At 49.2% G+C, this 26936-nt stretch overlaps 3 protein-coding genes and 1 long non-coding RNA gene across 4 annotated transcripts in view; 2 read left to right on the forward strand and 2 right to left on the reverse strand.

Annotated features, from left to right (window-relative positions):
- The window catches only part of COPA (COPI coat complex subunit alpha), a 32532-nt gene extending 27295 nt beyond the window's left edge, over nucleotides 1-5237 (forward strand). Inside the window, exons 29-33 of the mRNA XM_083417266.1 lie at nucleotides 468-654; nucleotides 1307-1417; nucleotides 2246-2407; nucleotides 3173-3367; nucleotides 4619-5237. Of these exons, the coding sequence (XP_083273392.1) occupies nucleotides 468-654; nucleotides 1307-1417; nucleotides 2246-2407; nucleotides 3173-3367; nucleotides 4619-4678 (715 nt within the window). The 3' untranslated portion in view covers nucleotides 4679-5237. The remainder of the gene's footprint in view (nucleotides 1-467; nucleotides 655-1306; nucleotides 1418-2245; nucleotides 2408-3172; nucleotides 3368-4618) is intronic.
- A 323-nt stretch (nucleotides 5238-5560) lies between these two features.
- Nucleotides 5561-17516, reverse strand: MEN1 (menin 1). The gene is made up of 10 exons (XM_083417360.1): nucleotides 17310-17516; nucleotides 15200-15650; nucleotides 13507-13715; nucleotides 12115-12243; nucleotides 11951-11991; nucleotides 10346-10433; nucleotides 9006-9142; nucleotides 8304-8442; nucleotides 7391-7564; nucleotides 5561-6543 (listed from the first exon to the last, which is right to left on the reverse strand). Exons 2-10 carry the CDS (start codon nucleotides 15633-15635, stop codon nucleotides 6112-6114), a joined length of 1785 nt encoding a protein of 594 aa, XP_083273486.1. The 5' UTR covers nucleotides 15636-15650; nucleotides 17310-17516; the 3' UTR covers nucleotides 5561-6111.
- Nucleotides 17517-17566: 50 nt separating this feature from the next.
- On the forward strand, nucleotides 17567-24283 carry LOC310666514. Its single transcript, XR_014505940.1, has 2 exons — nucleotides 17567-17722; nucleotides 18739-24283. It is a non-coding gene; the product is annotated as an uncharacterized lncRNA (long non-coding RNA).
- LTBP3 (latent transforming growth factor beta binding protein 3) overlaps nucleotides 22642-26936 on the reverse strand; it is a 41137-nt gene continuing 36842 nt past the window's right edge. The window contains exons 24-28 of the mRNA XM_083417265.1: nucleotides 26451-26591; nucleotides 25662-25823; nucleotides 24640-24717; nucleotides 23718-23849; nucleotides 22642-23155 (exon numbers count right to left, since the gene is read on the reverse strand). Coding sequence (XP_083273391.1) covers nucleotides 23004-23155; nucleotides 23718-23849; nucleotides 24640-24717; nucleotides 25662-25823; nucleotides 26451-26591 — 665 coding nt within the window. The 3' untranslated portion in view covers nucleotides 22642-23003. The remainder of the gene's footprint in view (nucleotides 23156-23717; nucleotides 23850-24639; nucleotides 24718-25661; nucleotides 25824-26450; nucleotides 26592-26936) is intronic.

Here is a 26936-nt window from a genome sequence, read left to right on the forward strand (position 1 = left end):
TCTTCCTGCCGCGACTGGCGGCTGCACTTGGCTGTGAGACCCAGGTGCTCACCATGAACTTTCTAGCTTGCGAGCAGGAAACAGGCTTTGCCATGGCCTACCCCTGGCTGCCTTCTGCATGCATGAATGTGGGAGCAGGGCTGTGGGCTGATGCTTAACTTTAAACAGAGGGATCTTCTGAGATGCTGCATAGCGTCATATCCACTGTTTGTCATGCTCAAAACAGACTCATCCACATTAGTGGCCATTAACATAGGCCCATTAATTTCAAGAGGTTTACTCAGTCAAGCTTTCTTGGTGTCCATCCAATAATGAGCAAGTCCTTGAACAATCCCTGCATCCCCCTTCCTTGACCAGTTTTGCTCCACATCTAGTTTAACCCCTTTTGCTCTGGAATCAGCTAACAAAACGTTGCACTTCAAGCATCTGTCGTAGGCCAGTCTTCACACTGCCTCCTCATTTTCTAGGAAGGACGCCGGCCTGAAAAACGCCCTCCCGGCTGTGGGACTGAAGCTGAACGACTTGATTCAGCGGCTGCAGCTGTGCTACCAGCTCACCACAGCTGGCAAGTTTGAGGAGGCCGTGGAGAAGTTCCGCTCCATCCTCTTGAGCGTGCCGCTGCTGGTGGTGGACAACAAGCAGGAGATCGCAGAGGTGAGCTGTCGATTCATTCGCATCATCCGAAGCAGACTCCGCCCACTTGCTCTCTGTTCAGAAAAAGAGAAGCCTTCTTGCATGTTTCCCAGAAGTGTTGCAGCACTGTAGTCTAAATCACTTGGTGGTTCGAATCCCCACAATGGAGTGAGTTCCCGCTTCTGCCAGCTTCTGCCAACCTAGCAGTTTGAAATCTCACCAGTGCAAGTAGATAAATAGATACTGCTGTGGCAGCAAGGTAAACGGCATTTCCATGTGCTCTGGCGCTTGTCACGGTGTCCCGTTGCACCAGAAGCAGTTTAGTCATGCTGGCCACATGACCTGGAAAGCTGTCTGTGAAGAAACACCGCTTACTGTACTAAAAGACCACCCTGATTCTGCACTGGGACAAACTCAGTTCAAACACTTTAATCCATTGTGCAGATCAAGTGTGTTGGCAATGCTGCTGCACCAGCCATCCACTCATTCTCTGCTCAGGGGTATAGGGTAGGCTGAAAGGCCCACCCCAACAGCATGAAATCTGCTCTCCCTACACGCCCCCCCCCCAATCTCCTGTTTTTATTTCAAGCTTTACAAAGCACCGCTCCCCAAATTTTCAAGCCGCTCTTTGTAGCTAATGTGCCCTGGCTCGTTCCTTCTTTTGTTCTGACAGGCCCAGCAGCTGATCGCCATCTGCCGGGAATACATTGTGGGACTGTCCATGGAGATCGAGAGGAAGAAGTTGCCCAAGGAGACCCTGGAAGAGCAGAAGCGCATTTGCGAGGTAGGGCAACCCCCCTCTCTCTCCATGACCTCACGCCAAGGGTGCAAACATTGGGTTACCAAAACCATCCTAGCTGTTACAGCCTACCAGAAGGCAACACTTATGCAATTCTCTGTGGACAAGAGCACCAAGAATTGGCTAAGAGATCAAATGAACACCATTAACTCTATCAGGGGTGGTCAAACCCCAGTTCAGGAGCCTGATCTGACCCTTAAGCAACTGGCTCAAGACCCTACTAATTTTGGCGGTGATGGCAGCAAAACAAAACACACACAAAAACAGAGTAGAGGGCAGTGTTGGGATGGGAGGGGCTAAGAGCTCTGGTGGGGATGCAAATCACCATCTTCTGATCATCTGAGTGACATCCTTCCTAGCTGACCTACATGGATCAGTTGAGGAGGGTGGGGGCCATAGGGTTGGCCACACCCACCACTGCCCTGCAGTCCCCGGAGAGTTGGTCAGGCCTTGGCCAAAATGGGTTAGCCATTTCTGATGGCAAGTTCAGAAAGCAGTTGCACTTGTGGAAAAACCCGTATCACAGTAGATCTGAGGACCCCCATCATCTGCCCCAAAGCCTGACCTTAGTGGTGCCATTGTCTCTTGAGTCCATCTTGCCTATTACCCTGAGTAGGAGCAGCCCTCCAAGACCTCAGACAGAGGTCATTCACTTACCCTGGTACCTGAAACCTTTTAGCCGACGGTGCAACATCCATGCCACATGCAAAACAGCTGCCCTGTCACTGAGCTGCAGGCCCGTCTCCTGCACAACTGCGCGGTGCCCCAACCAAAGCAAACTCCTTTTTGGAACTGCATCCTTCTGCCCAACAGATGGCCGCCTACTTCACCCACTCCAACCTGCAGCCCGTCCACATGATCCTCGTCCTTCGCACAGCGCTCAACCTCTTCTTCAAGCTCAAGAACTTCAAGACGGCTGCCACCTTCGCTCGCCGCCTCCTGGAACTGGGGCCCAAACCGGAAGTGGCCCAGCAGGTAAATTCCCAGAGGAGCTGCTCAAAGCCATCATCTTCATCGCCTTCAAGGGCTCTAAGCACAAAGGGCAGAGGGTGTTTTGAAGTGTAATAAACCAACGTTGCGGTTCCGGCACAAGATATAAAATATCTGCAGAATGATCCCTTGGCGCAGGAGTAGTGCCACTGTGACACAGGCCACCTTTGATGGATGGGGGGGGGGTCAGTCACCTGATGGCGTGATAGTTTCAGGTGACTGCCCACCTCTCGAAGTTGACTTGTGGGGAGAGAGGTCTGCTTTGCCCTGGCGTTCCATGCAATGCACTTCCGAGGCAGCACCCAGCAGAATTTAACTTGACTCCCAGTAGCTGGTAAGCTGACTGGGTCAATCCTGTTAGCTGCAGAGGTCTGCTTCACCATTGTGAAGGGCATGTCCTGGCATGTGCAGCACCCAGCAGGATTGCACTCTCCACTTGCCCAGCTGGTGAGCAGGGCATGCACTCCTGCTGCCTGCAGGGGTCTACTGAAGCAGCCAGGATTGAACCCCCGCATGCCAAATCGCCCCGCCGACCAAGACTGGCCCGTGAGCTGGAGGTTCCCCTCCTCTGCCTCCGTACAATTATGTAAAGTCCCTTTTTCGATTCTTTACACTCCAGGGGAATCTTTGCAGCGCAGTCTTTCCCCAGCTCATTCTAAAGTGTTGAGACAGAACATTCAGACTCCCAGGCCGTCTACCCTGTTTCTCCTTAACAGCTGCTTAGCTTTCCTCTCTCCACCACCATTGCAGACACGCAAGATCCTAACCGCATGCGAGAAGAACCCCAGCGACGCCTACCAGCTCAACTACGACATGCACAACCCTTTCGACATCTGCGCCGCCTCCTACCGGCCCATCTATCGGGGCAAGCCGGTGGAAAAGTGTCCGCTCAGCGGAGCTTGCTACTGTCCTGAGTTTCACGGCCAGATTTGCAGAGTCACAACCGTAAGTGCCACCTCTTTCCTTCCATTACTGGCAGTAACTCTCTCCTTGGAGACTTTTCAGCCTCTTTTGGTTACCTCTTGGCAGCCTTTCTCGTGATCTCCATGGCAAGTATAGGACATCAAGGGTGTCCACATGCTGCTGCTGGCAGATGCTGTGTTTTGACAGAAACGGGCTGAAGCATCACTCTATACATGTTGTAACTAGTAGGGTGGTAGTAATTACTACTAGTTACTACCACCCTATTAGTACTAGTTACTACTATTAGTAATTACTACAGTAACTAGTTGCTGTAACTAGTAGGGTGCACCACTTTTGAATTTGGAAATGTACGTTCTCTTATTCCTCTATGCTTAAAAAAAACCACCCTACTACTACTACTACTACTACTACTACTACTATTTTTATTATGTAGATTAGTAACCCAAGTAGCTCCCTTCTGCTTGCAAGGATAGTTAATAATGGCACCCTCCATCTGCAGTCTGACATGGCGCAGCATTCTACCTCTGCAGGACTGTACCATCTCATTTTGCTGTATGTATAGATAAATCAGGCCTCAGCTTCCTCCTGTTGGGGTGGGAGCATTAATCTTCCCCTTTTCACAGCATTGAGAGGCCTGCTGGCTGCAAGTTACTGCTGGAAGGGAGAATTTCTCTAGGCTAACCTGTGACCCTCCAGATGGTTGTTGAGATTACAGCTCGCATCGTTCCTGCCCACAGGCCATGGCTGGTGGGAGTCCCAACGACATCTAGAGGGCCAGTGGCTCTGCAGGGAGAGTTTCAGACAGGAAGTGCTGGCAGCCTGTTGCCCCTGGTCTGGATTGGCTCACGCCACATCCTTCCATTGTCATGAGCTCCTGCATCCCAGCACTTGCCAGGTTTTGCTGCGGGAGGGGAAGAACTGCCCACCCTCCTCAATTTTGCAGGGCTCTGTGTAGATCATGCCTCTCCTTGGTAGCCACCCGGATGATGTGGTTATCAAAAGGTTTAGCATCTTTGGACGGCTATATCATCAGGCTGGCTACCCTGAGCCTAGCAAAACCTTGTTTTGAACCCAGCACTTGAGTTTCAGAGACACACAGTGTGTGTCACATCTGTGGTCTGGAAGTGCTTAGAGGAGCGAGAAATTTCCCTGCTTTCTGAGGTTCAGAATGAGGCTCTCCCTGGAGCAGGACAAGGGGCTCTTGCCATATTAAAAGGACCCCTCGGTTCCAAGTCTAGGAGGCGCTAACCATGTCTTCGTTTGGCTATGCAGGTAACGGAGATCGGTAAGGATGTCATTGGCTTAAGAATCAGCCCCCTGCAGTTCCGCTGAGGCTGTCCTGTGACCAAGCAGCTTTCTACAGGCATCCAGTTTTTTCCAAGTTCTACTTTCAGCTGCTGCCCCTTGTACCTCCCCATTTCTGCTACCATTAATACGCCCCCTTTCCACCTGTGCTCACCAGGCCCTCTTTGGGGCTGTTGAGATGCGAATCTTCAGTCTCAAGTGTGCAGTCACAGCCAAGCCATCAGGGTGAATGCTGTGTGTGTCTCCCTCCAGCCCTTTCCACATGTAGCTTCCATGAAAATCTAGGGGGTGGAATGGGCCCCTCCCAGGATCCCACCAACTTTCCTGGATGTTTGTTGGGGATCAAAAATCGAAGATGCTACCAGAGACTGCAATAATTGGGTCGTCTATTCATTAGAAGAGGCATTTGAGGTTTTACATCTCATATGCAGGGGGCCAAAGAGTGAGGGGCTGAAACTCTACTCCACTCCTTTTTGTATTCTTCCCCCTCCCCACAAAAACTCCCTGTCCCTTTCTCTCTGCCCCATCTCCTTGTTTTCTTTATTAACACTTAATAAAGTGAAATCACCCAAGGGGGAAATGAGAATGTTGTGCTCATTGTGGTTTCAGAAATATTCTGTTGACAAGAGAAGGCATGCAGCTGTTGGCGTAAATTTTCGGGAGGTGGAGGAAACCTTACCAAGGAGGGCATAGACCAGATGTTATAGTGACATCTCAGATGGTGGTGATGCTTCATTGGGGTGAGGGTGTTCTCAAGATGTATTGGTCAAAGCTCCCTTCAGCCCTAACCTGTCGCTCAGGTCTGATGAGAGATGTAGTCCAATGAACAGGTTGTCTCTAGATTGTATTTCCATCTTCTCACCTGTCCCCAAAGACGTAACATACCAGCATTTACACTGGAAACAAGAATTGCTACAAGAGATTTTTTATTTATTTAAAAAAACCCCAACAACTTGAGATTTATTAAAATGTCCTTTTAGAAAAAAACAACAACATCCTGTAAATTAGTACAAATGACAGCAGCAGAGGCAGCGAGTCCCCTCTGCCTACCGCTATTTCACACGCATTGATTTGTGCTCAACCCACAACTTCCTGGGCACCATGAAAACTGCTAGCTGCCCCTTGTCTCTGGCAGGATTTGCACTCATGTCTGAAACCTCAGTTCCCAGGGAAGAGTTACAAGCAAAAGCAAAAACGCTTCCGCTCACAACCCAGAGGAATCCTTGCAACTCAAGCAGGGGGGGCACGCCAACTTCTCCTGGCTTTGGGGAGCTGGGGGTCTAGAGAGCAAAACATGGCTCTGCAGCACAGCTGGGAAGATTCTCGACAGACCTGCTTGCCCACCCCTGGCTACTCCTGGCTGCTTGAAGGAAGCACAAGAGCCCTGACCCTGGGTGGACTCTAGGCAGCTCCAAGATATTGCTCAAGGAAAGGGCAGAGCTCTGCTGCCCCCGGCAGGCTCAGAGGGACTTGCGGGGCCGCTTGAGGAAGGAGAGTGTGTAGTCCCGGGGCGCCGAGGCTTTCTGCTTCTTCAGCTGCACCTGGGACTGAGCTGTCAGCTGCAGCTTGATGGCGCTCGAGTTGATCTTGGCTGCCACCAGCAGCTCCTTCATGCCCTTCATCTTCTCGCTCTGGAAGGTGAGGACGGGCCCTTCGGGAGGGGGGCTGGGGCCGCTGCTGGGCCTCTCCTCCTTCTCCAGAGGAGGCCGGTCCACTCGCTGGCTGGAACTGGGGCGTCGGCGCTCAGTCACTTTCTTGGGCAAGGGTGGCTCCTCGGGCTTGGACTCCCGGCGCGGACCCCTGCGGCGCCCCTCCCGGGGGTCTTCGCTGCCTTGGTCGTCGTCCTCGTTGGCTTCTACCTCCCGACTCGCCAGGGTCACCTTCTGCCGCACCTGAGAGGGAGGGGGGAGTAGTCAGAAAGCCAAGGGCGCCCAGGGCACGAAGCTGAAGGCTGCTTATGATGCCCTGCCTATCTGGGCTGTACACTTCCAGAACAGATTTAGTCACATCTAAATCTTGCCCCTGATATCTAGCCGGCGCATTTTGACATCTAGAGAACAAGCGATGTCTGCCTGCCTGTTGATTTCACATGCAATTACTCTGTGAGTTTTTAGAATCTCAGCTGGGCACTTAAACACTCTCCTTGTGCCTGTTAAACATGCATCTTAATTAATTTCATTATTATTATTAATTTTTACAAAGTATAATCATATATAAATAAGAATAAAAATGTGCACCCCACCACCAACACTATTCCATTGTAACTATCCAACCTCCCAAAATTTCAACACCTCTTGCGATGGTTTCACCCCTTTCCGTTTTAACAGTACAAATTCTACAAACACCTTACATATCTCCTGGAAACTATTTCTCCTGCATATTCCCTACCTTACCTTAATGGCATATGTTAATTATCATTAACAGCTATATCCCACACCTCTTTATACCATTCTTTTAATTCATTTCTATTCTTGCTATACTGCTGATTTTCTTTTTTTGCTACGTCCCCCATAACCCACCCTTCTCTCCCAAATCTGTCTGAATCCTGGTAACAATGGAGCTCCCTCTTTTCCAGCTAATAAACACACACCCCATAGACACCATCTAGGCCCACCAAGGCCCCACAAAATCCTGCCAGGTCATTGCACCCCTTAACATAGCTTGATGCTGGCCATCCCCCCCCTCCTTAAAATGCTCTGAACTTTACCCCCTGCAACCCGCTCTGCCACAAGCACTCACCATCCCATCAAAACGGCTGAGGGACTGGACCAGGAATGTGGCCCATCCCACGTGGAGGACGGGCGTGGGGCTCCCCTCTTCCCACTTGCAGATGCCGTCGTAGAAACGAAGGAGGTGGGCAAAGCACTCCGGGTCCTGCAGGGCCGAGCCGCCTCCTCCTTGCGATGGCGAAGCCTGGGCAAGACAGGTCAGGTTGTTCGGTGAAGAGATGCCACCCTGGCACCAACTGGGCCTCTGCCAATGAAGTCTGCCAAGGGCATTCCTTTCCCTGATCCAATTCACAAGTGCCTCTCTCCCAACTCAACTCTCTTTCTCTAAAGCTTCTTAAAAAAACAAAAAACCCTACCCCTTCCTGTGATCCCCTGGCCAAATTCTTAGCCATACTCCAGTCAGCCTCCCTTTAGAAACTCCCCATCTACTTCATACACCATCTTGCCATTTCACTAAACGATTAATAATGCTTTTCTGCTCCACTCACCTCTCTCTGTCACCTTTTAAGACGATAACCCCTCTATTTTTGCCTTGACTGGATGCCAATAACCCCTTTTCAGGCCTTCATGGTTTCTCTCCAAGCTTCTAGTCCTCAGTGCAAAACGACACCTATCATTAACATCCCCTCTGCTTTGCACAAAGTCGTGTGTTTTCCACCTTCCCTTCTTGTACAATTTCACACTGTTTCCTGTGCCTTTGTTCTGCCTCCTTTTCTTCTGGCAAAGTCCCAGCCCAAATTTTGCTGCACCTCCTAGAATTCCCACCCTGCTCCATCCGACTACTTTCATTCCACCTAATGATACTTTTCCTAACACCCGGCACGTGGCAGTGAAAAATAAATAGCAAAAGCAGAATTTCCTGACGAATGCCAGCAAGGCACAACATCCATCCTTTACGTCGCCTGTCTGCTCACCCGCCTTACCTCTCCCCTCTCGCCAGCCCCCTTCTCCTCAGCTGAGTCAGCAAGGCTGGCCACCTCTTTTAGCAAGTTGGGAATCACGTCATTGGCCACATCAAAAAATTCCTTGTAGATCTCTTCATCTTCTCGACAGTAGTTATAACTGGAAGCGGGAGAAGAGAAGGGTGCAATGCCACCATCAGATAACAGCAGACGTGGGTCTTATGTAGAGATATCTAGAGCCTTAGACAGCCCAACAAGAGGCATTTAACCACAGGCAAAATTTTCCCCCTCACTGCATCTCCACCTTGGAATAAGCCTCTTGGGGAGCTCTTAGCTGCTGCCCACAGAGCAATCTTGTTCTCTGTGACAAACCCTGGAAAAGGTTTTTTTCAGGAGAACTGGACAAGCCTGTCTTCCTCATCAGTAGTTGCCCCCTCCCCAAATAAAAGGAACTGAGAAAAGAATGCAATTTTATTTTACCCTGGACGGGAGGCCAAATGAAACCAGCACTTCAAATGCATGGATGCAACCACCAGGCTGTGGTAAACTCTACAATGACCAGCAGCTGCTCTCCGGGGTTTAAGGTACAAATGTGTGCCGGCCCTTCTGGGAGATGCCAGGGATAGAACCTGGGACCTTCTGCATTCAAAGCAGGGGTCCTACCACCACGCTTCACTTCCTTCTGTGGTAAAGGCAAAATGAATAGGATAGGAAGATACTCACTCTTGGATCACGGTGGCTGAATCAGCCCAGGCTTCCAGTGCTTCCTTGACATTTTTGTTGCGGCAGTGATAGCCGGCCAGGTACATGTAGGGGTAGATGTGCTCGTTGTGGTAGTACTGCTTGGCCGAGTTGATTCCCTAGAGGAAAAGGGGGGTGGGAGATAAGGTGGGGTTCAGGGACAGCAGGAGCTGATCCATGAAGACGCCCAGGCTCAGGTGTTTCGGGGAAACATCTAGGGCTGGGCGATACCTGCTTTTCAACATTGTGTCAACAGGCAGCCCCAAATGGCCATTCCTAGAGGCTCCAGGAAGCAACTGTGTACAATATGAGGACAGCAAACCCGGGAACAGCTGCATCCTGCAACATGGCAGCAGGTGAAGAGTTTGGATTTGGATTTGATATCCCGCTTTATCACTACCCGAAGGAGTCTCAAAGCGGATAACAATCTCCTTTCCCTTCCTCCCCCACAACAAACACTCTGTGAGGTGAGTGGAGCTGAGAGACTTCAGAGAAGTGTGACTGGCCCAAGGTCACCCAGCAGCTGCATGTGGAGGAGAGGGGAATCGAACCCAGTTCACCAGATTACGAGTCTACTGCTCTTAACCACTACACCACACTGGCTCTCTACCACACTGCCTCTCTACCACACTGGCTCTCTACCACACTGGCTCTCTACCACTCTCTTACCACACTGGCAAGTGCGCACCCCCCTCACTGATCATAGGTGGTCTGGAGAGCTTCCCCTTGAGGCTGTTCCAATGCCTTCTGCATCATCAACTCAAAAGAAGGCGGCTCCCTTCACTTAAGATCCTGCTCATCAGCTCCAGCCAGCCTGGCCCATGGGCAGAGAAGGTGGCAGTGGGAGTCCAGCAGCAACTGCAATGTCACAGATCTCCCCAACCCTGCTTTACTCCCTGGACCCCACTTTGAAGGGCCAAAATCCCAGGGATTTTTCCCCCCCTTGGTGGGATGAGGGAGTTAAAACACTGCAAAGAGAACCAGGGCGGTTTTTCATTATTATTTTCTAAATGACAACAATACTGCTTGTACGTTTTGCTTCATATCTCAGGTTCCACGAAAGCTAGAAACTTGCTTTTTAATAAAAAGAAAAGAAAGGAAGTTGGCAACCTGGAGATCATGGTTCATCTCGGGGACAGGGGAACGGGACTACCCCCCATTTCACACACACACCCCACAGATCTAGGTCATGCCCCACCTTCAACAGCTTTGCTTCAGGCAATGTGGTGTAGTGGTCAGACCATGGGTTTGTATCCCCTTCTTGGCCACAGTACTGCCAAGCCCAGCCTATCAGCACCCTTAGAAGCAAGGGGGGGAAATACCTGATGGTAAATGAAGAGGGGGTCTGGGCGGCCAGGGGTGGGCTCCAGCTCCTCAAGATCTGCCAAATTCCCCAGTGCCATTGGGTACCTGCAGAAGAAGCCAAGGGATCACTGAGGACAAGCAGAGGCGAGAGGAGGCCGAGGATCCCAAGGGGACAATTTAAGAACACACAAATAAGAGCCCGAGGGCCTGTGGATTTGTGGTTGAGGACGGGGAGACAGCCATTGCAGTCAACACGCTCTCTTCCATTGTATTATCATTGCTTCTTTTATTCCTTGCAATAAATTACCGTATTGGCCTGAATATAAGCCTCATTTTTTCCCAAATTCCGACCATGTAAAATTAAAGTGCGGCTGAAATTCGCGACCTTGCAAAAATTGGACTTTACGTTATCACTGCTGAAACAGACATACGGTAAAACGTAACGGGTGTAGGTGCCTGCGGAATTTTAAGGGAGTGGCGTATATTCAGGTATTGTCTCTCCGCCCCCCCCCCCGCCATGAATTTTAAAGGGGCGGCTTATATTCGGGCCAATACGGTACAACGCAAGAAGAGAAGCCATAAAAATGCAATTAAAAATCACACCACATCCAGTGCAGGGCATTATAATTGCTACAGCAGGTAGGGAGCGGAGGGGCAAAGCATTTAATGGACTGCTCAGCCGCTCAGTGATTTTTAAGAGGTCTGACTGGTTATCTCAATATATTGTACACATTCACATTCTATACCAAGCATTCTTCATATTCTCTCACACAGATGACATACACTCCACTCTTTGATCATAGACCCTCCAGCAGGAGGCAGTATCTGCACAGGTAATCTGAGCCGCTTTTAGGGGAGAATATACCACCCCTGAACAAACTTCAGAGTTTTCCCTTATTGCTGTTGAAATTGACTTCAGAGGCTGTTTTGTCCCATGCCTTAAGAATGCCTGCATCCCCTTCCCATATTGCTCTTTTTCTAATATTTAGTGTCTATTTCCATCAAAAGAGTGAGTTTCAGAGACCAAGTCTTTTTTCCCCTTCTGTATCTAGCTAAGACTGACTTAAGAGTAGACCTACTGAAATCAATGGACTCGAGCTAGTCACAACCAGAGTCCACCACCACTAAACTCCTGGCTGCTTTGGCTGTTTCCAACTCACGTGGCCGAGACTCTCTGGAAATTACTCAGAAATAGCTGGAAGCTCCTCTAGAAAGGAGCAAGACTCCCTCTGCAGACCTCTGCAACTTAAGAACATAAGAGCATAAGCTTATGTCTGCTGGATCAGGCCAAGTCCTCTTTTAAAGCCATCTAGACTGGTGGCCATCACTGCCTCATGTGGACATGAGTTCCATAGTTTAACTAAGTGCTGCATGAGACTAAGAAAGACACAGCGAAATGAAGCTGTTTGGGCTCTGTTAGCTAACAGCATCAGGATGGGGGCTGGATTCCTCTCCCTAGAGCTGCCTTCCCCAAACTGGGAAGACTACAACTCCCATCAGCCCCAGTGAGCATGACCAACATTGAGAGTTGCAAGTCAAGCAAGATCTGGAGGGGCCAAAGGTTCCTCTGCCTAAGGACAGGGCCGGGCCCTGTGAGACCAGGCCCTCTCTAAAGTACTTACTTCTCCAGGTGGCCCAGGTCATAGAGAACCCACAGCAGCTTCTGCAAGGGATGGAGACAGAGAGGCAAGCATGAGAGGCATCATGATGGTGGTGATGATATCGGCTCCAGTTTCTGCAAACCCCCACCAAAGAGAAGGAGGGGGGTCGATCGATGTCAGCTCACCTGTTGCAACTGCAGCAACTCCAGGCTATCCGAGTGCAAGTCGATGGAAGGATTGATGGCACACACCATGAAGGCCACCTCCATCTGGCGGGTGCAGCACAGGTAGGAGCCCTTTAGGTACAGCCAGCTCTGCAAAGGGGGAGGGAATTTTGCCGGTGAGAAGTCTTGGGTGAGCATCAACTTTCCCATGGCAGGATCTTTCTCTCTCTCTCTCTCTCTCTCTCTCTCTTTCTTTCTTTGGATGGAACCTGGGATCTTCTGCACTCCAAGCAAATGATTCTGCCACCCATGAAACACAAAGACGTTGCCCTCTGCCAGGTCGGACGGTTGGCCTTTCTATTCCACTACTGCCCACCCTGGCTGGCAGCAGCTCTCCAAGTTCTCGGACTGAGGTGGGTCTTTCATATCACCAGGATTGAGCCAGGGGCCTCCTGTATCCTAACCAACATGCTCTACCACCCAGCTATGATCTCCCTCGTTTCAGATATTTGCATAGTGTTGTGTGGCTGAAGGTATACTGGAGAGCTTTATTTTTAAAATATAATAACAATAACAACAACAATAATAATAATAATAGAAAACCAATTTCTGGAGGGTGATTTTTCATGTTAGCGATAACAACTAAGCCGCCTTACTCAAGGAAGGATGCTGGCAATTCCCAGCTGGAATGGCAACAAACAAGAGAGGCATAAAGGTGTCCCTCTCACGCCCAGTGGTGTAGCATGGGTTGCCAGCAAGCACATTCAACTGCCTATTGGTGTCTTTATCACCCAGGAGATTGCAGTCATAGAAATAAGAAGAGTCGTCTGAAGAAGTCGCTTCCTGGTTTGCATGGAGAAAGAGTTCTCAACTCAGTGCAGCAACAGAAGCATGCAGCTGTACTGAGGCAGCACCAGGTGTTGAAATTTTGTGCCCCCTAACAAATTTGCACCCGGGACAAGCACCCCTGTGCCCCCCCCCTAACTAGGCCACTGCTCACGCCTTCCTTGCAAGCTTTCCAGAGACATTTGCTGGAAGACTGACAGGCAAATTGCAGCTGTGGCTGGGTCTCACCAGGCAGCAGCACTAAAATAAGAATTTTCATGAAGGGGGGCAGGCTGTATTTCACATTTATTGGCTGGTCAGATCCATGCACAATGGACCTATTCCCAAGATTTATTTTTGCCTCTACACTGAGATGCTCAGATTGGCCATATGAAACAAACGCACATGCTCCTATAATAATGAAACGAGATGAGATGAAATGTGTACACCGTGTAAAGCTAATTCGCTCCTATGGAAGAAGTGGATGGAGTAAAGAACCTGCAAGCTACAAACCATCTATCCAGCTGCTCCTGACTCCTTTGTGAAGACGAGAGGGGAACATCCTCCCTTCCTGAGCTGCTATCTTACCCGTTCTGCCACACCAGAGTTGACTGTTTGCCCACGTCGGTCCTCATTGCCTTTGCCGTGCCATGTCACCTCCGCGGTCTGCTCCCCATCTTTGCCGAACACCACCCAAGCGTGGTCCTCAGAGAGCGCCAGGTGAACGTCCAGAAGTCCTAGAACCTGGCAGGCCCCCACAACTGCAAAAGCCACCCCAGAGCTGTCTAGTTTGGTGCCTGGTAAAAGAAAGAAAAGGAGCAGGACGTTCAGGACAGCTTGAAGAGCAGCGGAAAAACACTGTTGCATCTTGATTAAAAATGGGAGGCATGCAGCCACACTTAAAAGAATTGTTTTTGGAGGGTGAAAGCTGCCCACCTTTGGAGAAGCACACCTGTGGCCTCTCCGCACGAACTGCTGTTATGAGCCAGTCCACTGCTTGGAAAGAGCCATGCCCAGAGCAGTAAAGAGACACCCTGAGCTACAACATCTGAAAGCAGGTAATTCTGCTGTGCTTGTGCATGAGGAGTGATTGACGGTTCATGCCGCACCCACTGCAGATGTTGCGCACAATTAACCTTCCTCCGCTGGCTTATGGCAGCTGGCTGGTAGGAGGCAAAGCCAGGACAGTAACTCAAAAGGTGAAGCAGTGGACAGCCTCTTCCCTTGACCTTGCAGAAGCCTTTGATTAATTTATATTTTTTTTGCACAAACGTCAAATGAGCAGTTTACTCCTAACACCAGTTTTGAGAGTTACTGGTAATTTTGCTGAGAGCCTTGTCTCTTGAAACTCCAAAAAACGGGAGACTGTAGCTTGTCTTGTAAAGGTAAAGGTACCCCTGCCAGTTAGGACCAGTCGCAAACGACTCTAGGGTTGTGCACTCATCTCGCTCTATATGCCGAGGGAGCCGGCATTTGTCTGCAGACAGTTTTTCCGGGTCATGTGGCCAGGCAAACAAGAGCAGCACATGGAAACACCGTTTACCTTCCCGCCAGAGTGGTACCTATTTATCTACTTGCACTTGACGTGCTTTTGAACTGCTAGGTTGGCAGGAGCAGGGACCGAACAACGGGAGCTCACCCCATCGCAGGGATTCGAACCGCCAACCTTCTGATCGGCAAGCCCTAGGCTCTGTGGTTTAGACCACAGCGCCACCCGCGTCCCTTAGCTTGTCTTGTAGTACAGGCCAAAGATAAGGCCACCCAAACAATATAGCAGCACATCTAAGAGGACCAGCAAAGAGGACCAGGCCTTGCTCACTCTTTGTTTTCAAAATATCTGACTCCCCCATCATATAGATAGTAGGATGCAGCAGTTAAACGTGCTTGACAACAACCTGCGAGGCCAGGATTTGAATCCTTGCTAAGCCATGAAACTCGCTGAGTGACCTTGAGCCAGTCAGTGTCTCTTGCCCTAGCCTGCGTTGAAGGGCGGCTGTGGGGACAGCACTTATTTGCTTATTGGTTTATTAAATGTATAAACCACCCTTCATCATAAGATCCAGGGGTGTTCACAGACTAAGGTACAATATAAAAACACAAGTAAATAATTGAAACGAAACAAAGCAAAACAATATGCCCCGCCCCCAATGGGGCGGAAGAGACCCAACCTCTTGCAAGAAAGGGGGAACATAAATCTAATAAACAAATATATGCAGGGCAACATGAGATCGGCAGCTGAGCACTTGGGACGGAGAGCAGCATGCTCTCTTCGTGGCCCCACCTGTGATGAAGCTGAACAGTGACTGGATGTGGGCCCGATCCTTGAAGTAGGAGCGGCTCAAGCTGTTCCAGATGACATCAGAGACTTTCTTGACAAGCTCCCGGGAAGAGTAGCCCTCTGGCCGCGGGTAGAGCGAGAGATCCACGGCCCCGCGGATTTGGGCAGTGAAACGGGCATGCAGGGCCCCAATGATGCTCAGGTCAGCCACCGGGAAGTAGGTCAGGCTGTCGGGACCTTGGGCAGGCTCGAAACTGATGCCCGGCACGTTGGTGGGCAAGACGCGGTTGACGGCCAGGAAATGCTCCACGAAGCCCAAGACGAGCGAAAGCAGCACCAGGTCGGGCTGCTCCCGGCGAAGCTCCAGCTCAAAGAGGCGGACCACATCCGAGACGGAGCGCAGGGGGAAGAGAGCCTTCTGAGCACCCTTCAGCCCCATGGCCAAGGGGGGGCGCTAGAGAGCAAGCAGAGAAGGAGGAGGGTCAGAATTAGCAGGGGGCAAGAGGGCAGTCCATCTAATTAAAATATGTTTTAGCCTAAGACAGAGATGGGGAACTTCTGGCTCAGCGCCAGCCACCATAAGCCACTAATGGTCAAGGGTGATGGAAACTGGAGCCCAGAAACATATGGCAGGCCACAGGTTCCCCACCCTGGTGTAACAGATGTCTGCCAGCTTTTAAAACCTAACAGCAGGAAATATCCGTTCTTTCTCGGTAAGCACAAAGAGGCCCATCCAAATCTTCAATGGGGTCGTGAATAAAGTAAAGCCAGAGTAGATTTTAATCTTGTCACTGACTTAAATGCCCACTGGACCATTAGTGTGCGTGACACATTGCCTTGCTTGGAGGTTGGGGGCAGGGAACCCACCTCAAACTAGAGACCAGACAGTGCAGAACAGGAAGTTTCAGCCTAAGCGCAATCCTGGTTGAGGAATTTTGCACCATGTGAGCTGCTTGAAAGCTCAGATCTGGGGCCTGGGGAGGTTTGGGGTAGCAAAATGGTTGAGAGTTTGTGTCAATGGGAATGTGGCAGCCCCAGTGAGGAACAAAAGAACCTGCCTCACAGATCTCTGGCAGAGCCATGCATCTTGAGAGCACAGCGCTGCTAGAAAGGGACACCTTTTGCTTGTAGTGCACCCCATGCTTGTGGGGAACCTGCTGCTAAATTATCATTAGGCAAATGACCAGGCTTGGTCTCCAGATGCAGTTGAACATCAACCCTTGTTACTACTGACCATTGGCCAGGCTGGGAAGGGGATGGTGGGGCTTGCAGTCCCACATCATCGGGGAACCTAAGACGGGGGAAGACTACCTTTGGGGGGGGGTCTCAGGCAGGGGTCTTTCCCCTGAAGATGCTGAGGATTGAATCAGCAACTTTCTCCATGCGAAACATCTGCTCCACTGATATACAACCCTTCTCCAATAAAGCTACGAACTCACAGGGTTGCATTCAGTGAGCCATTTACTAACTCTTAAGAGTTGGCTCTTCCCTCCTTCTCTGTCAGATGCAGACATAACACTGGCCTACTTGGGAGAACCGTTTTTTAGGGTTCTGCATCTGAAGGGCTTTGAACACGGAGGAAACACGCTGTTCATTCATCACCAACCTGCTGCCCTCCAGATGATCTGGGCTGCAACTCCCATCACTCCCAGTCCTGTTTTTGCCGCCCAAAACATCTGCAGGGCATCAGACTGCCAAAGGCTGCACCACATCAATTCTTGACGAGGTGCACAAGCCCACACCCCTAAAAAGTTTGGGAATACCATATCGGGAGGGAGTAGAGCTCAATAGCAGAGCATCTATCGCGCATGTTGCACCTCTGCCGTGTTCAGGCGGGAGGATGCGGTAGTAAGGAGATGCCCTGGAGAATTACTGCCTGCTCTGGGTTTGGCGGGCAAACGGAGCATCCGGGAGCTAAGGCAGCTCCCTACACTTTATAAACATGCTTCGATCCGTATCTGCGGGAAAAGCAATATCGCAGAACAAGAATCCTCCGCGCGGAGGTGTTTTGATCGCACCCCTCCAGCATCCCACCCACCCAAAACGATCAGCCACAACCTCCTGCTGCACATGAAGGGGGGGTGGGGAGAGAGAAGAAACGAGCCGCACCCACCCCAAGGCTGTTGCAATTTGCAGTTGCGCCTCTGCTGCACCAGGATCTTCGCGGGTGGGGAGCCGATGGCGGGGCTGCATGCAGAACGGCGCCTTCCCAACACGCCCCCTCCGTCTCGCCTCTCCTGCTCTCTCATTCGAATGCGCTCTTTCAGCCGTGCGTACCCCCGCCGCGCGCGCAGGGCAGCATGGGAGTTGAAGTCCCGCGTTGGCAAGGCATGCTGGGGGAGCTCCGGCGGCCAGCTCTGATCCACAGACTTAAAGTCATGCACACGCTGCTATATTCCGGGTTCATTTGACCCACACACCCTCTCCGTCGCCTCCCTAGTCGCGAGGGAAGGAGAGAAGCTTGTAGCAAACCAGGGATGCATGCAGGGCCAGATTTAGGTTCGATGAGGCCCTCAGCTACTGAAGGTAATGGGGCCCTTTATATGTCCAACTGTCCTTTGTCAACAACAAATTGTCGCTGTTTTTTGTGTTGAATATATGTTATATGCCTGTTGTCTTTGTCCATGGAGTTTTCTAGGCAGGGATACTGGAGTGGCTTGCCGGTTCCTCCTCCAGGAGAAGGGGGAGATAAGGAGAAGGGGACTACAGAGGACGAGATGGTTGGACAGTGTTCTCGAAGCTACCAGCATGAGTTTGACCAAACTGCGGGAGGCAGTGGAAGACAGGAGTGCCTGGCGTGCTCTGGTCCATGGGGTCACGAAGAGTCAGACACAACTAAACGACTAAACAAAAACAACAATATGCTATATGGTAATTTATGGACCTAATAGGTATCTAAAGCCATTTGCACATGCAGAATGTAGGCACCCTATATATAGAAATGAGCAAACCAGTGATATTCTAGCATAGCTGTCAACCTTTGCTTTTTTTGCGGGGAAATTCCCTTATTCCAGCGCCGTTTTCCGCTGCTTCCCACTGCTATCCCAGATTGTTAGATATCCCGTAGACTGTCCCCGGGACAGGTGAGGCTGCTGATCCCTTATTTTCAAATCTGAAAGTTGACAGCTATGTATTTTAGGGAGCAGGCTAGCAGGCGGGGCCCATTATTTACATCATAGGAGCCTATACAACACAAAACACTGTTGCTGTATGTAGGTTTTATTTTATTTGTTTTTTTATCTTATATTTTGTAAATGTGCATCCAGTTTTTTCCCTTTTAATTTTTTTGGGGGGCCCCCAAGAAAGTGGGGCCCTAATCTATAGCTTGTTTAACTTGTAAGTAAATCCAACACTGGTTGTGTATCGTCCCTGCTTCTCTCTAACTTGCGTCTTCCTTTTTTCATTTAAACTTAAATCGGCAGTGGCGGTTTCGGCCGCCTTTTCTGCAACCGGAGGTGTGTTTTGCATGCGTCCCCCCCCCCCCCGCCCAATTCCTTTTGGCTGCAAATGGTCAGTCACTTTCTGGCTCCACCTCCTCGCAGGGATATCAACCGTGAGTGGACTACACTGCAGAGTTGTCGTAAGCCTCCCCCTCCCTTCTGCAGTGGTGGGGAGAGAATTGTGGATTGCGCTGGCATCTGTAGCACACTTCTAAACTGCAGAGAAAGTGAACAGAAGAGAACTTAGCAGTCAAACATTCGATATTCACACAAAGTAAGATCTGAGACTTCTTAGCAAAGTTTCTTAATCGGCTACACGCAAATTAAAAAGAAATGAAGGAAGGAGTCAGTGCTAACAATCTGAAATTGTTGGGGTGCAACACTAACATTCTGGAGTTTCTCTATTGTTTCTGATGGGCAAATCTCAATTTCGCTTCTGGAGATTTTATTTTATTTTTTAAAAAAGGATAAAGCAGCCTTTTCTGGCATGGGGGCAGTGGCGGCACCAGAATGCTGAAAAATCCAACCTTGTCCAATTGACTCCAAACAGGTGCCAAAGTTTAGTGCTGGTTTTGTGCAGCAAACTCCACATTTTGTGCCGGCTCCCAAACTGAGTATGGTAATTGACACCCAAACTGGGGTCTTAATTAAGTGGCCCAAAGACCAACCTTGTCAGATTGACTCCAAACCAGAGCCAAAGTGATCTGCTGGTTTGGTGCCGCAAACCCTGCATTCAGTGCGCCCCCCCCCCAAACTGAGTGGGCTAAGTGGGTACTTGTTGGCTAAGTTGGGACTTAAGTGGGCCAAGTGGGGACTACATAGTCAGTTTATTGTGTTTTAGCAAACAGCCAATATACACATTAAAAATGATAGCAGTAATGATGATATGCATTTGTACTCCTTATCCTTTTAAAAAACCACATAATTTCCCATACATCCTTTAAGTTTTGTAGCGCAGATCTGCAGAGTGCTACAAGAAATTTGAATGTTGTGAAAGATATGTACAATACCTATCTGCATCAGACAGCAAAAAAAAAAAACAGGTCTTGGCAAGGGATGACCTTCCCTTCTGCGCTCTTAACAGTGGGTAGACATAATTGTTTCTAATATCATTATAGAAAGGGCATTCTTCTATTGACACCGAGGACTCAGGTACATTAGTTTTTTTTAAAAAAGTGTTTGAAATGCATTATAACACTGTGACACCAGATGGCACTGTAGAGTTCCATCTTTCAGCAACGTGATTTCTAGTCCCATTATGAGGCTTGCAACGCATTTTCCTGAAACGTTTTTATGATGTGTCTAGAAGATCCAGCCCGAGTTGCAGCCACAGACTCTCTTTCTTAGGAATTCCTTTGTGTCAACCCTTCCAATCTGCTAATGGGAGAACATTTAATCTTGCCTGCGTAAAGGCTACCTTCATTTTAACATTTGTTGTCTACCAGGTATCTTGGAAGAGAATCCAAAACTCATGGCAGCCAACCGCATTTCACACTTTCATGAGTTTGGGCATCATCTCTACCAAAATTGTTTTTAAGTCAGGAAAGCAGGACCATTTTAAGAGCTTCAGCTTTAATGGGCCAATTATTACACCCAATTACACATGGAGTAATGCTATTTTTGTAGAAACAGGGACTGACAGGAGTGTGGGCAAAAAATTATTTTGTGCTATTTCCAGTGAATATAAATTGGCCATAGCCCACAGTGGTGCTCCCTATAGCAGTTTTGGCAACACTCTGTCTTGTAACCCGGGCTGGACCAGGTTGCCCCCTTTTGTGCGATGGAATCGTAAGAGTCCATTTAAAGTTCTACCAGATAACAAGGTGCTTGACTGAACCTGTGCAGACCATTTACCTGTCCACTGGAAAACCACACCAAAGTACTTGAAAGAGAGTACTTAATCCAGTTTATTTCCATCAAGTGACCAATTGTGAATTTTCTTGGATTTACCAAATATCATAACTTTGGGGGGGGGGGTTGGTAATTGATAAAAGAGGTGTTCATTCTTGCAGTACAAACTGAACCAATTCAAGTCTGCGCAAGCCCAATTGGGCATAAGAGACCAGGATAACATCATCTGCATAAAGGAGATTGGAGTATTTCTGATTTCCAATTTTCACTGGGAGGTAGTGCTCACCTCTCAGAAACTCAACTACTTCAATTATAAATATATCAAAAAGAAGGGGGAGAGGAAACACCCTTGTTTTACTCCTTTTGTGACTGGAACAGAGTTGGATAAATGACCCCCGACAATTCTAACTTGCAGAGGTGTACCAGAATATAGCGCCATTATATGCTTACATATGCTTTTATATGCCATTATATACCTGCGTATCGTTCCCCATAGATTGTAGTTTGTTTGGTCCAAAGGCATTCCCGAGAGATAGAATCCAAAGCAGCTTTCAAGTCAATGAAGGCCACGTAAACATGTCTCACAATTCCAGCCAAGTATTTATCAATGATGTAATTAAAGCATAAAAGAGTTTTCTAAAGTTGATCTGCCTGGGAAAAGCCAGCTTGACCTGACGTTAGCGGAACATGATCTTTTACCCAATCCACTAGTTTGTCAAGGAGAGATACATCTTCCCTGGGACATCTAACAGGCTAAGTGGCCTATAATTTGCTGGGTCAAGACCCTTTTTAATACATTGGTACCACAACAGCTGATGACCAGCTTTGGGGGGGACGGGACTCCAGAACTGTTAATTAAGGAAAATAATGATGCAAAAGTTGGGGCCCACCAGTCAGAAAATACAAAAAAGGTGCTGGGAGACCATCTTCACTGGGGGAACCTAAGTGGGCTAGGGGGGCACTTATATCTATCTTGTACAAATTATGTTGTGTTTTGCTGTTTGGTTTGTTTGTCTATTGGATTTATATAATGCCTTCCTTCCTTCATTAAAAAGATACCAAGTCAGACCAATGGCCCATTTAGCTCTGTGCTGGTTACACTAACTGGAAGCAACTCTCTAGGGTTTTCAGGGCAGCAGATGTCTCCCAGCTCTACCTGGGAGAGTGCAGGGTTTGACCCTGGGCCCTTCTGTGTGCAAAGTAGATGCTCCCCCACTGAGGTACAGTGCTTCATCCAGGACACTCTAACATGTCCTCCTTCACCCCCTTTGCTTTGTTTTCTTCCTCTGGCAGCCCCCATTCTGTGCCCACGGAGCATGCTCCTCAGAAATTTTGGAGTATCCTCCCTCCCTCCCACTTACCTGTTTTAACTAATGTTTCCCCCCCCCCCCACATATTGGGGTTTCACCAAAACTGCTCACACCTCCTTGTTGTGCATCAGCATAGGTGGAAGTGGGGTGAACCTCCAGCCCATGAAACTATCCCGGCCACTGGGGGAGGGGGGTCCTAAGTTGGCTCTAAAGGCCATTTCCTCCAAACCATGCTGACCTATCAGCTGATATCGCCTGAAGGGTGGGGTTCAATTCTGCAGGGAGCTTGTTTCACCTGTGCATTCCCTGTGTGGCACACACTGCAGAAGAAGACCCCTGCAGGTCAACTTCCACGGAAGGGCAGGACTGCCTTCCTATGAGTCAGATGCCATCCTGACACCAAATGATGGACATGTTGGTAGCCCTGCTCATTTGTCAGACTTGGCTCATGGGGAGGGGCAGTGTAAGTGTGACATAAAATAAAGAGCTGGTCCGTGCTGAGTTCGATAGTGTTGCTTTGGCAACAAAGCAATCCACATTCAGATAATGACTTCACTAGAGAGTATACACGTTACCCCATTCCAAGCACAGCAGCATCTTATTCAATTAACGCTCGTCATGTTTAATGCCCTTTTTATTCCCCACCCCACCCCAAACCTCCCACTGACTTTTTATTTATTTATTTGCAAATTGCAGCCTTCCCTTGTCGTTAACAGAATCGGACAACAGAAACTGTAACAGGATCTACCTCCCTTTTCTTTTTCCTTTTTTTTTAATTGGCTGATTAACTTTGAAACTTGTTTGTTTCCCCCACCCCACCCCCACCAACATCTATTATGTACAAAAAAAAAGGAGTTTTATTTCTGAAGCCTACAGAAACAAGTGCAAACCGACTGCAGTTTTTTTTAACCCTAATGATAAATATCCGGTGGGTTGGGGAGCGTAAAACGGGGGACAGGGGAGCCAGCCTATATAACAAAACATCAAATCAATGCCCCTTCATCGTAGCCGGTACAAAAACAAACAAACAAAAAATAAGAGTCCTCAAGAATGTCAGAAATGCCTTTTTGGTTCCAGACAAAAATGTCCTCCTAGCCCAGTATACAGTTTCCGGCAGCAGGCAGCCAAGAGGTCGCCAAGGCAGGAGGGAGGGCGCTGGCCTCCTTATAGCCGCACTCTCTCCTTCGCTCTCCCCACTTCATCCCGCTACCGCTGGCGCTGGGGGATGCAGATCCCATGGGGCCGAGAGCGGACGTAGCCCAGCTTGCAGGCACAGCGGTAGGAGCCGCTGGTGTTCACGCAGCGTTCGGTTTTACACAGAAGCCCTCGGTGGTTGAGCTCCAGGCACTCGTCAATATCTGAAAGGAAAAGAAATAAGGAAAAGAAAAGGGGGGCAATGCCAGAATGTGGCACATTTGGACAGCTGCTGTGGAACCCAGTGCCATGGCAGGAGCCCACTGCTGGCTCCCTTTAAATTTGCTTTCCCAAATTGCCTTGGGCTCCCTTTAAATTTGCTTTCCCAACCAGAGCAACGGCAGCTGAGTCATGTCCACTTCCCCACCATATCTCCAATCTAGCCTCACTCTGGGGCATTATGGGAAATTGCAAATGGCCGCCCGGCACTGCTGCCCAAATGCCACAAGTGACCAGGTAAGCCCCTCAGAGCACACCAAGAAAGGTGATGGCAGTCCACGCTTTGCCCAGCACCCCACACCCCAAAACCATCTGCAGACAGGAGAGTGGATTTGATTCCCTAAAAAGAAGAACCCTGGATGATGTGGGGTCAGAAGGTGGGGGTAGGGGTGGGGCGTTTGCACACAAATCACTGGAGTCTGGAGGCATTGTAATGTACCCTCCAGCGTTCAGCCTGGCCGAGAGCGCTACATCTGTGCATGCTGTGGAAAATCAAGACCCTCTTACCCAGACAGCGGGTGTGGCTGGCATCGAGCTGGAAGCCCGGGGAGCACTCGCAGACCAAGCCCTGCTGGGTGCGGACGCAGTGGCCGTTCACACAGCGGCATTCATCGGAATCCTCTTCGGAGCTGTCCGCATCTGGGGTGGGGAAAGAAGCAGGAAACAGGCTAGTGTCCAAATAATGTTGGATGCTTTCACCTTCAGGAGGGGCTCAGTGAGAGAAAGGCCTCAAAATAGAAGGGATTTTTTTGGGAGGGGGAGAAGTAAAAAATGGCACATCTGATGGGTTACCCCAGCCACTCTGGGCAGCTTCCGGCAAAAAATATAAAAACACAATAAATCATCAAGCATTAAAAATTTCCCTATACAGGGCTGCCTTCAGATGTCTTCTAAGAGTCATGTAGTTGTTTATCTGTTTCCAGTCCCTCCTACTCCCCTAAGTGATAGCTGTTGCAGACAGACAGACAGACTGACTGACTGCCCCTGAACACCACCCCTGTCTCCATTTATTTCATAAAATTTATATACCACTTGATTTAAAAAAAACACAAACTCAAAGCAGTTTACAAAAAGAATGAAACAATGAAATGATCAGTAAAACAAAAACAAGATCCAGTTAGAAGCAACTATTTGAAACATTCAAACAATAATTAAGACCAGTGATAAGATAAAAACCAGATTAAAACGCAGGCTAACGTGCTACATGTCTGGACAGGCTTGCCTAAACCAAAATGTTGGGCCCCCAAAAAAGTATGGTGACAGCGCCCACCTGAAGTCAATTGGCAGGGAGTTCCAAAGTGTGGGTGCTTCTGTACTAAAAGATCAATTTCTTACCGATGTGGAACGAGAATTATGTGTAACCCATATCAGTGCAAGTTCCGCAGATCGGAGTGGCTGAGTGGGCGTAAGGCAATTTTAAAACTCTCACCTTTGTGCACCTTGCCAAACAAAGCGCTGAAGTCCCAAAATGAGTTGCTCTCGCTTGGAGTGGACTGGCAGTTAAGGCCTGGGGGAGAAACAAACACCACAGCAGTCGTCGTCACCTTGGGCCACACCTGCTCCCAAGTCACCCTCATAATGATAGGCAAAAAAAGTGGGCACAAGCGTTATAATTTACAGGGAAAGAGTGGGATATGCCAGGGCTCATAGCCTAGCCCCAAATGTGTAAGAGGGGGATGTGGAACAGTATGGAAGATATGGGTGCCACTGAGCACACACAGAGTGCTTTCCATCTTCCCACCAAAGCACCCATATCTTCCATACTGTTCCACGTCCCCCATACTGAGAAGAGTTGGATTTGGCATATGAATTACAATATTTTTCGCACCATTGGGCGCACCGGACCATAGGGCGCACCCAGTTTTAAGGGGGAGGAAATCAAGAAAAAAATATTTTCCCCCCCCAAGCCCCAAAGAGCAGCGTACAGGCTGCACACAACCTCTCCTTGCCGGAGGGGTTGCGCGCAGCTATGGAAGAAGGCAAGGCAGCGAGTGGGATCCATCCCGCTCGCTGTTTTGCCTTCCCCTTCAGCCCCGTGCAGCCTCTCCTTGCCGGGAGAGGCTCCGTGGGGCTAAAGAAGCCATAGCCCCGTGCAGCCTCTCCTTGCCGGAGGGGTTGCGCGCGGCTATGGCACAAGCCTGCATTCGCTCCATAGGACGCACACACATTTCCCCTCAATTTTTGGAGGGGAAAAACTGTGTCCAATAGAGCAAAAAATACGGTAAATCTCTTCACCCTCTGCATGCTCAGAGTCACTCTGCTTTTCAGGATTCCCGGGCCCAGACATTGCTAAAGGAAATAGTTTCACGCTGACACTCTGGGCTGCTTCAATAAACTTCCTGGTGTGTGGAGAGGTCAGACCCTCAATGCTCAAGGGCACTTTTCCCCTCAGCCAACTACCCCCCCCATCTCCCACTCCTCCCTCCCCATGAACTCAGCGCTCACGGTTACCTGAGCCACGCAGTGGGCAGGCGTGGCAGTGGTAGCCCCAGCCTTTGCCGTAGCGGCAACAGCACTCCTCATAGCTCAGCTGCTGGCCATTGAACGGAGAGGAGCACATCCCGTCCTCCCCTCTCTGCTGCCAGCAGACGTCGCGAAGGTCGGTCACCCTGTCTGCGAAGTGGGGAGAGGAAAGGGTGGGGCAGCTTGAGGTTCGGTTCCGTTTGCGCACAGAGATTTTCTTGTTTTTTAAAAAAGTATTTCTATATATATAATTTTTTATTAAATTTTCTCCTTGACAATTTAAAATACTCATTTAAACATCCTTAAAATATCAGTGACTTCCCTTCTTCTCTTTCCATGGTTCCTTTTGCACATCATTAACCCCTGCATATTTTACAAAACGTAAACCATTCAGTATTCCATTACTGCATCCGTCAAAACTTATTTACACTGTTGAATTTATCTTAATGCTGTCAGTGTTTTCAGATGTACAGTTTCCCCCCATATATTCAATAAATGTTTTCCAATCTTCTCTGAATGTATGTTCTTCTTGTTCTCTTATTCTATGTGTTAAATCTGCAAGCTTTCAATGTTCTGTAGATTACTGACTCTGCTGTTTTAGCAGATGCTAGTTTTACTTTGATTTGATCCTAATCCTCTTTAACATTGTTTTTATTTTAAATTTTATGTCAGTGTTGTGTTTCATGGGTTTTCCTGTTTTTGTTCTTTAATCACATTGACCAAATAACCTTTTGTTACTAGATGGGTATAAAAATGCTGCAAATAAACAGAGCTGACCTGCTTGTGTCTCTGGGAGCTGGCACTCCTTGCCACTGGGGTCCAAGGTCAAGGGAGGTGGGCATTCGCAGGAGAATGAGCCGATAGTGTTGGTGCAGTGCCCAAGTTTGCAGACCCTGGGGTCCTGGCACTCATCCAGATCTGCAGGCGACAACCAGGGAGCCAGCTGCATGGGTCTCTTTATGCATGTCCCTGCTCCCGAGCCTATTCTGAACCCTACAGCCCACAAGCCCCAATTGCTCGGTATTCTTGTTATCTTCCACCCTGCTGTTGCTACTGAGGTTTTGCCCTGTGAGAGGTCTTTTTTCCAGACTCAAACTGGCAAAGCCGACTTCTTAACAAGGTGGCCTTTGAAATGAATTCCTCCAGCATAAGAAGAGCCTGCTGGATCAGGAGAATGGCTCATCTGGTCCAGCATCCTGGGCTCACAGTGGCCAATCCGGGGCTTGTAGGAAACCTACGAGCAGGTCCTCAGCACAAGAGCCT

This window comes from Podarcis tiliguerta (assembly GCF_965153285.1).
Source record: "Podarcis tiliguerta genome assembly, chromosome: 16".
Taxonomy (NCBI): domain Eukaryota; kingdom Metazoa; phylum Chordata; class Lepidosauria; order Squamata; family Lacertidae; genus Podarcis; species Podarcis tiliguerta.